We start from the raw sequence: 15,672 nt of genomic DNA on the forward strand, positions 1-15,672 counted from the left end.
AATGTCCTCTAGTGGCTGGCCCAACAGAGGATAGGGCACTTCAAACTGCTTCTCACTAAGCCCTGGTCTTTATTTTGAAATAACCCCTACCCCTCAAGGTCGAATTTATAAGCAGAGCATCCACACTACCAAGCCCATTGTTTTAAAATAACGGGCCAAGGAATTCAAAATCTGTACTCCTCCTTTTTCATCAGGAGTAACGATATATCTGAAATAATTATTTTGAAATAATGGTAGTATGCATGCTCTGCTGCCACTATATTAAATAATTACTCCTCAGAGGAATTCGAACTAATCACTCCCCAGTGCTTCTTGGAGCTCTAAGTCAAGGTAGCGTATCCACATTAAGGGAGCCTGCCTTGGACTAATTTTGAGGCTTCCTTGTTGTGTGGACACTCTAGTTCAATTTTGTTAAATCGGGAGTTAAGTCGAATTTAGTGATTTTGAAATAGGGATGTTAAATATCAAGTAATTGACTAATCAAATAGTCGATGCATTTTGTATTAACTATTCAATTAGTTGATCATAGAATCATAAATACTAGGACTGGAAGGGACCTTGAGAGGTCATCGAGTCCAGTCCTCTACCCTCAAGGCAGGACAAATACTGTCTAGACCATCCCTGATAGACATTTATCTAATCTACTCTTAAATATCTCCAGAGATGGAGATTCCACAACGTCCCTGGGCAATTTATTCCAGTGTTTGACTACCCTGACAGTTAGGAACTTTTTCCTAATGTCCAACCTAAACCTCCCTTGCTGCAGTTTAAGCCCATTGCTTCTTGTGCTATCCTCAACGGCCAAGATGAACAAGTTTTCTCCCTCCTCCTTATGACACTCTTTTAGATACCTGAAAACAGCTATCATGTCCCCCCTCAATCTTATCTTTTCTAAACTAAACAAACCCAGTTCTTTCAGCCTTCCTCCATAGGTCATGTTCTCTAGACCTTTAATCATTCTTGTTGCTCTTCTCTGGACCCTCTCCAATTTCTCCACATCTTTCTTGAAATGTGGTGCCCAGCATTGGACATAATACCCCAACTGAGGCCTAACCAGCACAGAGTAGAGCGGAAGAATGACTTTTCGTGTCTTGCTCACAACACACCTGTTAATGCATCCCACAATCATGTTTGCTTTTTTTGCAACAGCATCACACTGCTGACTCATATTCAGCCTGTGGTCCACTATAACCCCTAGATCCCTTTCTGCAGTACTCCTTTCTAGACAGTCACTTCCCATTCTGTATGTGTGAAACTGATTGTTCCTTCCTAAGTGGAGCACTTTGCATTTGTCTTTATTAAACTTCATCCTGTTTACCTCAGACCATTTCTCCAATTTGTCCAGATCAGTTTGAATTATGACCCTATCTTCCAGAGCAGTTGCAACCCCTCCCAGCTTGGTATCATCTGCAAACTTAATAAGCATACTTTCTATGCCAATATCTAAATCGTTGATGAAGATATTGAACAGAGCCAGTCCCAAAACAGACTCCTGCGGAACCCCACTTGTTATACCTTTCTAGCAGGATTGTGAACCATTAATAACTACTCTCTCAGTATGGTTATCCAGCCAATTATGCACCCACCTTATAGGAGCCCCATCTAAGTTGTATTTGCCTAGTTTATTGATAAGAATATCATGTGAGACCGTATCAAAAGCCTTACTAAAGTCTAGGTATACCAAATCCACCGCTTCTCCCTTATCTACAAGACCCATTATCCTATCAAAGAAAGCTATCAGATTGGTTTGACATGATTTGTTCTTTACAAATCCATGCTGGCTGTTCCCTATCACCTTGCCACCTTCCAAGTGTTTACAGATGATTTCCTTAATTACTTGCTCCATTATCTTCCCTGGCACAGAAGTTAAACTAACTGGTCTGTAGTTTCCTGGGTTGTTCTTATTTCCCTTTTTATAAATGGGCACTATATTTGCCCTTTTCCAGTCTTCTGGAATCTCTCCTGTCTCCCATGATTTTCCAACGATGATAGCCAGAGGCTCAGATACCTCCTCTATCAGCTCCTTGAGTATTTTAAGATGTATTTCATCAGGCCCTGGTGACGTGCAGGCATCTAACTTTTCTAGGTGATTTTTAACTTGTTCTTTTATTAGGCAAGTTAAAAGAACAATAGGGCGCCTCCGCCTTTGAAGTGTAGCAACAGCCGTAAGCGAAAGAGCTGCATAGAGTCTGGGGTCAGCTCGGGACTCCTCCACTGCTCCCGAGCTCCATGCAGGGATGCCACTTTGAAATGCCTGCAGGAGAGCCTGGCGTCAGGCTCCTTGTGGCGTTTCACCACAGCAGCACAATGTGTGCCTCCCCAATGCCACGTGACTCCCCAATATGTTTATATTTATCTGATAATGAGGTACCCAGAACCGAACACCATATTTTAGATAAGGCTGAGCCAGAATTTGAGAGAAAGAAAGGGTATGTGGTTACCTCTCCTTCATATCATATAAAGACATAAAGTTTACTGTAGAACCATTAAAACATAGATGTGAAGAAACCTTGATGTGGTTGAGAAGCAGAAAAAGGCTCTCAATGGTATTCACATAAGAGGATAAATACTATATATCGAAATGAATATGGTGAGAGTCCTCATAGAGACAAAATGAATAAAGTTGTTCATAGGATATTTGGGACCATGCTCGTCAAACTAAAATTTGGGTTTCCCAGAATAAATCGCTGGTGACACTCAGTGATGCTACAGGAGCTCTGAGAGGATCTGGGAACTCAATTAGCATATGTGTCTAATCATCCCCTGGTTTCAGGATTAACCATGCACTGAAGGGCATAGCAAAAGCTTTCAAAAGTGTCTAAGTCTCATTTTCAAAAGTGATTTGGGAAGCTAAGTTTCATCAATGAGTCTTAGTCTCTGAAGTCATAAAATGTTCCCTTAGTTTAATTTTTAAAGATGGAGGTGTAAATTAGTGCACTATAAGCCAGATGGGGTAACTTGAATGAGGTTAAATTCCCAATGCTTGACGCTCCTTTCACGGGCTTGTGATAACTCATGGATATCACTACATTACAAATACAGTGTGAAATAAGGCTGACAAAATGGTAACAATGCTCCAATCCTAATCCAGTCATCCTTTTCCAGTGCAAACAGATGGATTTATTTTTCACAATTTCTTGGTGTCTAGTTCCAGAAAACTTCCCAGATCTGGTGATCTTCCCACTGGAAAAAGGTGTTGGCTCCTTCTAGTGCTTAGTTTCTGTTGTGGGCTGTAGACAGTCTGGGATGATGAAGCTTTTCACCGCCTTGATATAGTTTGGGCCTGCTTTTAGAGCCACTATGGAAGAGGAGAAAGAGGAGCCCCAGCATGCTCTTGTAGAGAGTTTTGATATTTCAATATGTCTGCCTCTACCCTGATTTTCCTCCATCTTTCTGTTTCTATCTGATGGAAGTCCTCCAAGAACCATACAGACCCAAGAAACAAGAGAGTTCTTTCTGAAAACGATTGTGCTGCAGATGGTCCCTAGAAAATGGTTTTATTGACTCATCACATCTGCTGGTCCTCTCTCCCTTGGTAAACTACTGTTGCCACTTGAGTCAGTTTTGGAATTTGGAGGGCTTTAAGGGCTACCACTATGATAGAATGGGCCTCCCTCCTGATGTTTGACTGACTGAGATGTTGTTCTGTTCTGTGTGGTGGTTAGTGTGTCACGGACTGTGAGTGCCTACTTCAGGGCAGGCTGTCAGAAAACAGGGCAGACACCCCAAACTTGTGGTGTGGTTATAATTAGATTCACCAAGCCATAAACAAATGTGAATGCCTGGATCTCTTTATCAGTCTTACCATGGAGTAATAGACAGTCCCCTTAGACCAGTGGTGGGCAACCTGAAGCACATGGACCACATGCAGTCCACCAGGATAAGGCACTGGTAGGCCATGAAACAGTTTATTTACATTGACCGCCTGCAGCTCCCAGTGGCCATGGTTTGCCATTCCCAACTACTGGGAGCTGCAGGAAATGATGTGGCCATAGGGATGTGCTGTCTGTTGCTTCCTGCGGCTCCCATTGGCTGGGAATGGTGACCGATGGCTACTAGGAGCTGCAAGTGGCTTTACCTGTGGATTCTCATTGTAAACAAACTGCTTGGCTGCCAGACAGTGGCTAACCCTGATGGGCCGCATATGTGGCTGGCAGGTTGCCCTTCACTGGTCTGAGAACTGTCCATGACTCCATGGTAAGACTGGTGAAGCACTGTCTGCATCCAGGATGAGGTCACTATAACAGCATTCATTGCTCAGGGATATGAATCTACCACATCCCCAAGTGATGTAGTTATATTTACATAAATTGGTAATATAGAGCTGGTCTAAGTTAACTCTACCTGCTGCAGTTCCTGGTTATTGTAGATTCTCCTTTGCTAGCAAAATGCAGTTATGTAGGTAGAGAACACTCAGTCATTTTGTTCGAGACCTATACCTTGGCTATCATGTTAGCAAATATACAATGGTGACCCATTTTGGGATCTAAAAACTGTAAAATAATATACACTGAGAAAGAACTGGAATATAAAGTATGCCCTTACATGATCATTAAAGTAATTTAAATCTATGTTAATCGTAACATAGATTGGGGACACATTTTTCATGTACAGTTTTAGAAAGATAAGTGTCTGAGGATTTATTAGAGTATTACATTCAGGGCAAGAGAAAATATTTTAATATTGTGCCAGGATGTTTTTAAGAAACACCCCAAGTGTTTTCCACTTTTGATCTTCCTACTTCTATAAAGTTTAAAAATTCTGTAGAGGGTTCTGTTGAGCATTGATCAAAGGTATAGAGAGTTTTAGCTACACTATCATAAATTTTTCAAGCTAAAAGGAGGCTGGGGTTATGGAAGTAAAGGAGGAGGAGTTTATGATTTTATTGCTATGTACAGATACATACAAGATAATCAAGACTTAGATTCTAATTGAGCCACATGTGGAATTAGCAGACATTCCTAGTTATTTAAAATAACTAGAATATGTTTAGTGTTTTATTTCTCAGAAGGTGATTGGCATTTGGAAGTCTCTGTTCTTGGAAGAACTGGTAAAATCTACTTTACTGGGAATCTGGAAAATATGAATAAAAGTGAAATTAGATGCTCAATGCTACAAACAGACTACAAGGGAGGGATTTTCTCTAGGGCATATTTGCAATGACAGTTACTTTTGTGTATGTTACCGAATGGAAATTCCCCAATTTCAAATGGAGATTAAACTACTGAGCAATGTTTTCTAACATGGTATAAAATGAAAGTTGAAATCCTTGTAATATGCAATTGAGCACAGTTTAAAGTAGGGCAGTCAACTTTCTGATTGCAGAAAACTGAACATCTTTGCTCTGCCCCTTCTCTGAGGTCCCACCCCTCCTCAGTCCATCCCCTTACCTTGTTGTTCGCTCTCCCCTATCCCTGCTTACCTGCTCAGTTTCACTGGGCTGGGCCACAGAGTTGGGGCATGGGAGCGGGTGTGGAGTACAGGCTTTGGGTGGTGGTGACCTCAGGCATCTCCTGGAAGTGGGGGCATGCCTTCCCTCTGGCTCCTAGGAGGAGGTGTGGCCAGATGGTTCTACACGCTGACTTGTCTGTAGTTATTGTCCCCACATCTCCAGCTGGCTGTGCTTCCTGGCCAATGGGAGCTGCACAGCCAATATTCAGGGCAAAGGCAGCACACAGAACCTCCGGCTGCTTCTATGTGTGGGAACTGGAGGAGAGACATGCCATTCCTTGCAGCAGCTGCACAAAACCAGGCCAGATCCCACCAATCATACAACTTGGTCAGCAGTGCTGATTGGACCCACCAGGATCCCTTTTTGATCAAGCATTCTGGTCAAAAACTAGACACCTGGCAATCCCAGTTTAAAGCAAAATTTCCTAGGTATCTTACACATGATTAGAGCTGTGCAAATAGCAACTTTTTCCTGCTAGTCTGAAAAAAATATTTTTAGAATTAAACTGGAAATAACATTTTTCAAAAATGTTAGTGAATTGAGTAAAAAGCTATTTCAATTCAGGTTGAATGAAACATTTTGGTTGACTCAAAGCTAGATATTTTGGCTTTGTTTGGTAACATTTTTTAAAATGTTTTTTATTTTAAAAAGAAATAAAAAAGTTTTGAAAGAAAATGTGATTACGGACAGAAAAATTGAAATATTTCATTTTTAAAAAGTGTCAAATTAAAACAACTTGGGGTTTTTCCCAAGTTTCTTTTCATCCAGAACAATTTGGTAAAATTGACATGAATTCACAAAAGATTTTGGTGTTGCCAACTCTGCATTTTTCACTACGAAAAAGTTTCATACAAAAAAATTCTCCTAGTTCAACCTGTAGCCTTACCCTGCATTTATAAAACTCCACTTCACTGTTTGTGCAAAGTTGTTGGTTCCTCCCTTCATTATGTTTATGTTGCAGTATCTTTGTTTATTTGAAAACACAAGGAATTAATTCTCCATTCTGTCATCTCCTCTCTGCAAGTACATGGCTTATAGAAGGCTAATGGAAAGCATTTTTGTGGGAGTTCCTAGCAGAATAACTGGTCTCCCAGCTCAATCATACATAAGAACATAAGAACGGCAGTACTAGGTCAGACCAAAGGTCCATCTAGCCCAGTATCCTGTCTGCCGACAGTGGCCAGCACCAGGTGCCCCAGAGAGGGAGGACCGAAGACAATGATCAAGCAATTTGTCTCCTGCCATCCCTCTCCAGCCTCTGACAAATAGAGGCCAAGGACACCATTTTATCCCCTGGCTAATAGCCTTTTATGGACCTAACCTCCATGAAATTATCTAGCTTCTCTTTAAACTCTATTATAGTCCTAGCCTTCACAGCCTCCTCTGGCAAGGAGTTCCACAGGTTGACTACATGCTGTATGAAGAAGAACTTTCTTTTATTAGTTTTAAACCTGCTCCCCATTAATTTCATTTGGTGTCCTCTAGTTCTTCTATTTAGGGAACTAATAAATAACTTTTCTTTATTGGCCCTCTCCACACCACTCATGATTTTATATACCTCTATCATATCCCCCCTCAGCCTCCTCTTTTCTAAACTGAAAAGTCCCAGTCGCTTTAACCTCTCCTCATATGGGACCCATTCCAAACCCCTAATCATTTTAGTTGCCCTTTTCTGAACCCTTTCCAAGGCCAAAATATCTTTTTTGAGGTGAGGAGACCACATCTGTACACAGTATTCAAGATGTGGGAGTACCATAGTTTTATACAGGGGCAGTAAGATATTCTGGGTCTTATTTTCTATCCCTTTCCTAATAATTCCTAGCATCCTATTTGCCTTTTTGACCACTGCTGCACACTGTGTGGAAGTTTTCAGAGAACTGTCCACGACAACTCCAAGATCTCTTTCCTGATTTGTTGTAGCCAAATTAGCCCCCATCATACTGTACGTATAGTTGGGGTTATTTTTCCCAATGTGCATTACTTTACACTTATCCACATTAAATTTCATTTGCCATTTTGTTGCCCAATCACTCAGTTTGGTGAGATCTTCTTGGAGTCCCTCACAGTCTGCTTCTGTCTTGACTATCCTTATCAGTTCTGTATCATCTGCAAACTTTACTACCTCACTGCTTACCCCTTTCTCCAGATCATTTATGAATAAGTTGAAAAGGATTGGTCGCAGGACTGACCCTTGACACTAGTTACCCCTCTCCAAACTGAAAATTTACTATTTATTCCTACCCTTTTTTCCTGTCTTTTAACCAGTTCTCAATCCAAGAAAGGACCTTCCCTCTTATCCCATGGCCATGTAATTTACACAAGAGCCTTTGGTGAGGGACCTTGTCAAAGGCTTTCTGAAAATCCAAATATACTATATCTACTGGATCCCCCTTGTCCGCATGTTTGTTAACCCCTTCAAAGAACTCTAACAGATTAGTAAGACAGGATTTCCCTTTACAGAAACCATGTTGACTTTTGTCCAACAAATTATGTTCTTCTACATGCTTCACAATTTTATTCTTTACTATTGTTTCGACTAATTTGCCCGGTACTGAAGTTAGACTTACCGGTCTGTAATTGCCAGGATCTCCTCTAGAGCCCTTTTTAAATATAGGTGTCACGTTGGCTACCTTCCAGTCATTAGGTACGGAAGTCGATTTAAAGGATAGGTTACAAACCACAGATAATAGCTCAGCAATTTCCCATTTGAGTTCTTTTAGAACCCTTGGATGAATGCCATCCGGTCCCGGAGATTTGTTAACATTAAGTTTTTCTATTTGTTCCAAAACCTCCTCTAATGACACTTCAAATGCCTAACTAGGCATACAGATGCCTAACTTTAAACATGTGAGTAGGACTATTAGTTAATTGACATTTTTCATGTGCTTAAAGTTAGGCATGTGCTCAAACATCCTGCTGAAGGGAAAGGTTTGAATATTAGCACATCAGTCATATTGTAATTTCACTAAGCTATATAATGTTAAACAAAATGTAGACATAGGAGTAAATAACATTTCTGTCTCATGTTACAGAGCGAAGATCAAAGGGGCATCTTGATCTGACAGAGCTGATCGGAGTTCCACTTCCTCCTTCTGTCTCCTTTATCACTGGTTATGGAGGGTTTCCAGCCTACAGTTTTGGACCAAATGCTAACATCGGCCGTTTAACAAAGACTTTAATACCGCAGACCTTCTATAGGGACTTTGCTATTGTAGTTACAGTAAAACCCAACAGTGATGATGGAGGTGTATTATTTGCAATAACAGATGCCTTTCAGAAAACTATATACTTGGGAATGAGACTCTCACCAGTTGATGATAGCACCCAGAGAATAATCATTTACTACACCGAGCCTCGCTCTTCTATCTCCCGAGAGGCCGCTTCATTTAAAGTTCCAGTGATGACTAACAAATGGAATCGCTTTACAGTGACTGTTCAGGGAAATGACATTGTTCTGTTCATGGACTGTGAAGAATATAACAGAGTTCAGTTTCGGAGGTCAGCTCAGGCCTTGCAGTTTGAATCCAGCTCTGGCATATTTGTTGGAAATGCAGGTGCAACAGGATTGGAAAAATTCACAGTAAGTACAATGTGATGGATTCTAAGAAGCTTTCTTTCCAGAAACAAAACAAAACCAAACCTCCAAATGCAATGGCTTAATCATGAAGATAAGTCACATCTGAAATGTCCTGTATTTTTCATACACATAGAGCAAACATATACTTTTAGTTTAGACTCCTGTTATTTTAGGGGAATTAACAAAGAACATGTAAGTATAACATTTCCATGAGAGGAAGCAGAGTGTGTCTTTCATGTTGCTAAGGTCCTCTGTCTTGAATAGCCCTCTCATAGCAAGCACAAAAATCAGAAGGATATTTACATTCACTGCAGGATACATACTTTACTTCCCGGAATCAGCAGCTGGTCAGTTTCAGCAGCGGCTGAATAGGGGCGCCTGGGGCAGAGCAGCCGGGGTGCTCCCGGGTTGGTCCCGCAGCGCCGAGGAGCAGCGCTATGGGACCAACCTGACAGCACCCCAGCTGCTCTGCCCCTTGCGTCCCCAAGAGCAGCTGGGGTGCTGCCGGGTTGGTCTCACAGCGCTGAGGGGCAGCGCTACCAGACCAATCTGGCAGCACCCCAGCTGCTCTGCCACAGGCGTTCCCGATTCAGCCGCTGCTGAAACTGACCAGCAGTGGCTGAATCGGGGACGCCTGGGGCAGAGCCGGACTATCAGAAGGGGGGGCTATGAGGGGTCTGGTGCGGCATCCCCCCCAGCCTACCGCAGACCCCTCATAGCCCCCTCTTCTGATAGTCCAGCATATTTAATAATCCAGCACCCCCTGGGTCCTAAAGGTGCCGGATTATCAGAAGTTTACTGTATTGGCATTTCGTGATTGCTGTGTGTTTGAATTTATAACCTTAATAACAATTTGGTTTTGTATGTGACTTTCTAGTACTTTTTTTTAATAAAAGGAAAACAAATTTTATCATGTTCAGATGTAACATTAATGTTTATATTGTGTGTTTTAGTCACATGAGAGTGTGGGTGTGTACACAATACACAATGTAAAAGGAGAGAGATTGAATGTCAAATAAGACTATACAGTTCTTCTGGTATATTTCATGCATGAGCCATAGTGTGAATAGACTGAAATTGTGTTGGGAGAGAGCATAGATATATTCATGATTATTTTGGTCAGTTCTAGGTGTCGATAGCCATTGTGGGATTTAGTTCAGAGGTTTTGCAACCTGGATTCTGCAAGTCCAGTTGACAGGACTGGAAGCAAAGGAAGGCTGCAGTTTTTTTTGAAGGTTTGGTGGTTTCTTGGACACTCTAATGAGTTTGAATTTCTAAAGGGAACGTCTCACAAGAAATGGAGGTCCCTAGGTTAAGGGAGTGGAAAGATTTTTTCAAAGAGATAAGGAGAGGCAGCTAGTTGGGGTTTGTAAGAAGCAGATATATAAAAAAGTGAAAACTTTTCTAGAATGTGGTCTGATGTTTGCCAACAATTTAAACATTGAACTCAAGGCTTATTCTTTAAGACTCTGTATAACTATATACCATGAGGCTTCCTACGCCCTTTGTAATGGTGACTGGTTTCAGATCTTTGGTTCGTTTCACTTTTTCTGAGAGTATATGACTTTAACGCAGTAACAGCATGTCTAAGTGTAATTTGCTGAGCACACTTACTCCATCCTAAGCCTTAGCAACAGACTGATCATGTGAATTACATGATCACCAGCCCACTAAGAGACAGTTTCAGTGGGAGATGCAAGCTGTGTCTACAGTTCATACACTGCTAGAACTGTATGTTGCAGTTCAGTGACGTGGAGTAGACCTAATCTTTAGCGCGAGGTTTCCATGCCTTATCAGTCTGATTAAAAGCAGCTTCCTGCTGAGACTGGCTTGGAATTCTCAGCTTGCCAACTTTCACATTGAAATATATCGAATGTAAAAGCCTGACTCAGTGCCCTGTCAAAATGAAAACATCAAGGTGGTTTTCTGCCTTTTTTTACATCTCCAGTAACTTCAAGTGGTGCATAATGACTTGGGAGAATAACATCTGTCCCAATAAACTAATTAAGCAACAGTGCCAAGCTTTATTGATGTTATTGCCTCAGAAAAACAAGAAACACCTTCCTGTACCCATAAGTAGTAGCAGTCCTTGAGCTCCATCTAGTAAACAATAAAAGATGCACTTCTATTTATTTATCAGCAGAAGTGAAAGTAAGCGGGTGCGCCCAGGTGCACAGTTCCGGCAAGAGCTGGCTGAGCTGCGGCAAAAGCCAGGAGGGAGCTATTTAAAGAGCTGGCAGGGACCTGGATTGCAATAGGTCAGCACCTGTAAGAAATGTTAAGTTCCTTTCACTGCTGATTGTCAGAACATCTGAACTGCAGACAACAAAAATGACAATTTAAGGGGCAGCATAGACTTTCCTCAAAACATGCAGGGAGTCCAGGTAAGATTAGCAAGCATTGCTCCTGCCCTTCTAGGGCTACATTCATCTCTCGTTGTTGTTTATTTCACTGGCTAGTGACCAAATGATAATTTTTTATCATTTGTTCTTTTGATCGTCCAGTGCTGGTATCTAGGATAATATATCCAGTTATCACCTTCATGGATAGCCTAGGATTCAAGTAGCCTTGAATTTAGTGGGAGTCTTCAGGTGGTCATTAAATCAGGCTTTGATTGAGGTTTTGTTACTCTATTAATCTGTGCTGAAGATCTCTCTAGATCTAATGCACCTTTGTAATGTAATATATACAGTAAAACTCCATTGGTCCGGCATCTGACGGTCCGGCACTCCTGATGGTCCGGCACCATCAGGAACCCGGAAGTGTTCCGCAGCTGGACCATTGGAGCTGCTCTGCTTCCAGCTTCCCCTATTCAGCTGCTGCTAAAACTGACCAGAGGCTGAATCGGGGAAGCCGGAGGCAGAGCAGCTGGGGTGCTGCAGGGTAGGTCCCCTAGCGCTGCCCCTGGGGGCTGCGGGACCAACCGGGCAGCACCCCAGGCGTCCCCGATTCAGCCGCTGCTGAAATTGACCAGTGGCTGACTCAGGGAAGCCCGGGGCAGAGCAGCTCTGCCTCAGGCTTCCTGGAGTCAGCTGCTGATCAATTTCAGCAGCATCTGACTTGGGAACGCCTGGGGCAGAGCAGCTGGGGTGCTGCCGGGTTGATCCAGTAGCGCCAAGGAGCGGCGCTGCGGGACCAACCCAGCAGCACCCCAGCTGCTCTGCCCCGGGCGTCCCCAAGAGCAGCTGGGGTGCTGCCTGGTTGGTCTCACCGCGCCAAGGGTCGGCGTTACCCCGACCAACCCAGCAGCACTCCAGCTGCTTTGCCCCAGGCGTCTCCGATTCAGCCGCTGCTGGTCAGTTTCAGCAGTGGCTGAATCAGGAACGCTTGGGGCAGAGCCGGACTATCGGATATCGGAAGGGGGGGCTATGAAGGGTCTGGGGTGGCACCCTCCCCCCCCCACCCAGACCCCTCATAGCTCCCCCTTCCGATAATCTGGCACCTTTGGGACCCAGGGGGTGCCGGATTATCAGATATGCCGGACTATCGGAAGTTTATTATATATATATATATCTAAATCTGAGCATCAAAGTGCATTGTTCTGGCTCATGCAATCAGTCACAGTAAACTGGTGTAAACTATGGGAATCCAGCAAAATCAGACTACTTTGCTTAAGGTCCCTAGCTTTAGGCACCCAAGTTTGAAAGTTTAGACATAAAGGTTGAGACGGTGATTTCCACAGTAGTTTGTATCTGTGCTGAATAAAAATTTCTAATGGGCTACATTTGGGGGCATTTTTCCATACAAATTATGCAGTTTTGCCATGTAATTATGGTAAAAAAAAACATGAAACAAACTTATGTGAATTTCAGCAAGTATTCTGATTACAGTACTTTGGTATCACATTTGTGAATGTGACTATGGAAGGACAGGTTAGCATGGGCCACCTTTGGTCCTCAACTTCTTTTCACGCCGAACGTTGTAGTTTCATTTGAGTTGCTCCTGTTGCTCTAGCTGGAAAGAAAAAGGCGGTGGTTCTCTCCCTCACTCTTGCCAAAAGCCAGGGCCTAGTCTCTTGAGATGCCAAAATCAAACACCACTCACAGCAGATGGTGGAAATGTTCAAAATAGGATTCCCTATGCTCTGTGGGCCTCCTCAGGTGTGTTTCTCCCTCAGTGGGATTCATGATGGACACAACAGGCATGTGTCTAGGGCTCTGGATCTCGGAGATGTGCGATGAGATCAAAACCAAGGCTCTCATGGGAACAATTGGTTCTGGCTGTCGTGACTGCAAAGAAAAGCTTGAAAACAAGAGCTGAGTGTAGTAGATCTGGTGGTATCTGCTTGAGGCTGCAGCAGAGATGAGAGCTGCCGCCTTTTAGTGCCAGGGAAGAAACTGCCTGGCCCCACACTCTCCACCCAAACAGCCCTGCCAGACTGAGCAGCTTGGCTTGAGGCAGTGGCTGGGCTCTGCAGAATTGCCTTCACTTTGGGAGGGCTCAGCTGTCCTCCCCTGGTCTTTTGGTTCTACAAGTCAGGTGTGGGGAGGAAAATGGCAGTATCTGCCAAACAACTTCCCCCTCGTGGCACCAGAATGAGAAGCTGCTCTTGATAGAGAGTGCAGGTCTGTGATTCTCCCTGTCAGGAAAAAAAGATTCACAATGAAAGCGCAAATAATCATTGGCTATCTGACTAGCCCGTCATTATGCAGTGAGAGGGAAGGGTCAGTTTGCACACCTCTGATCTATTGTTTCAGGCCTCTGTGAACTGAGGGAGACGTTGCTGTGCTGGTTACACTTGTTTCGCCATGGTAAGGTTTCCTTTGAAAGCATAAGGGATAGGGACTTTAATACATAAATAAATAACCTTCCCTCCGCTGATTCTAGAAGCATCCTCAAAAGAGTGCTGGGTTACTGATCTGGCCCAGTTGAAATCCTGGATGCATCCATTCCCATTTTATCCGGCCTAAACTTCTGCTCAGTAGTAAGACACCCTAGCATGTGTTTTTGATGCTACGCTACGTTAGCCTGGCTGTCACAAGGCACGCTGTGGGAGAAGCAGAGAAGCCTAGTGGAGAGGCCTTGACCTGTCCCAGCAGACGCATTGCAAATACACACAGCACTGTCCCTTGCTGCTGTTCCCAAAGAAAGCCTAGTACCTTGCTCCCGTGCTCCCTCTAGTGCCCACTGTCATTGCCAATATGCATGCAGGGAGCTTACGACAACTCTGCCCTCTCTCTCTCTGCTGACCCGCATATCACATCGTCCTTTCCTGCTGCCCCTGCTTCTTTCAGCCCTCTTACTTATTGCCACCATTTGTCTGCTGTTTCCTCCGCTCAGAATGGCAGCCAACAGAAACAGTACTTTGGAAAGTTTTTCCTTAAGTATGCTCTTGTCTCACCAGAGAGCAGTAGCATAGAGGAAAGAGTGGGTCAGAGGTAGCATAGGTATAGACATGTTGTCAGGCATAGCAGTCAGATGCTGGGATATCTTGGTCGAGGATGAAGAGATTGAATTGTGCCTGAGGATAGGCATCTTATCCATGAGAAATACTTATGACTTAACCCAAATGGATTACTGTTGTATTTATTGTGTCACTCCTTCTGACCATGAAAACTTAGTGACATTAAAATGTACACAGTCCGCAGAAAAGCATAGTGGGTGTAGTTCCATAAGGAATGATAGAAAGAGCTGAGTTAAGAAGTGGGGACAGAAATAACTCTGATATTAGAGAGGCAAAAAGGGTGTTCTAACTTTGCTGTCTTCCAAAGAGTAGAAGTGGGCTGAATAATAGTTCTTCGGGTTTCTAAGTGTACGGCCCTATACACTTAGAAGGGCCCCATATTCAATGTTAGCTGCCAGTCTTTTGGGTTCCTAAAGAGTGGCCTAATTTTTAGAGGCGTGGGTACTTAATTTTAAACTCCCAGGTTTGAAAATGCAATCTAATGTCCTTTAATGGTAATTTTGACTATGTAAACTGTTAGGGTACATCTACACAGTGATATTATTTCTAAATAACTAGGACTATTTTGAAATAATTTAGTCTGTGTCTACATAGCAGGCAGTTATTTTGAAATAATGTTGAAATACTGTCAAGCTGGAGGACTTCTTACTCCGACTTCTGTAACCCTCATTGTACAAGGAGTAAGGGAAGTCAGAGGAAAAATGCTTGTAATAGTTTGTGTCAGCAGGAGGCCATGCTGACTCACAAGCTCCCAAAGTTCAGGGCCTCAGGCCTGACCGCAGACCAAATATCAGTTCTAATGGCCTGCCCTTTTTCAGAGTAGAGCAGCAAATAAACAGGTAAGCAGTTTCTGTTAAATTATCTGGCAGTTTATGAGCCCAGGCCCTGGGTGAGGGCGAGGCAGCAAATAAATAATTAAAACAGTAGTCAGGCGCTGCTCCTCGGTGTTGGCTGGGGACGGAGGTGCAGGCAGCGTATCCATAGGCTCTGGGTCCTGCACTGGTAAGGGTCCAGGTGGTCCAGCCCACTCGTCTGGGCTCAGCAAGGGTCTTGGGGGGCCAGGTAAATTTGTGGGTTCGGGCAGCAGCTTCTGCAGCCTTGCCCAGTTATCTGGGTCCGGCTGCATCCATGATGGTCTAGGCCAATGATCAGGGCCCAGCAATGGCCTGGGCAGCCTAACCCACTCCTCCTTCTGGGGGCAGCGTGGCAGGGCCTTCCTCTGCTGGGGCTAGGGAACAG

The 15,672-nt window shown here is 43.5% G+C and overlaps 1 protein-coding gene across 5 annotated transcripts in view; it reads left to right on the forward strand.

The window, feature by feature from the left end:
• COL15A1 (collagen type XV alpha 1 chain) overlaps positions 1 to 15,672 on the forward strand; it is a 268,400-nt gene that overhangs the window by 95,341 nt on the left and 157,387 nt on the right. For all 5 annotated transcript variants that reach the window (XM_075921580.2, XM_075921581.2, XM_075921579.2 and 2 more), the window contains one exon: positions 8,485 to 9,032. In XM_075921580.2, the coding sequence (XP_075777695.2) occupies positions 8,485 to 9,032 (548 nt within the window). The remainder of the gene's footprint in view (positions 1 to 8,484; positions 9,033 to 15,672) is intronic.

The sequence above is a fragment of the Pelodiscus sinensis genome, chromosome 2 (genome assembly GCF_052426305.1).
Source record: "Pelodiscus sinensis isolate ZL-2025 chromosome 2, ASM5242630v1, whole genome shotgun sequence".
Lineage (NCBI taxonomy): Eukaryota > Metazoa > Chordata > Testudines > Trionychidae > Pelodiscus > Pelodiscus sinensis.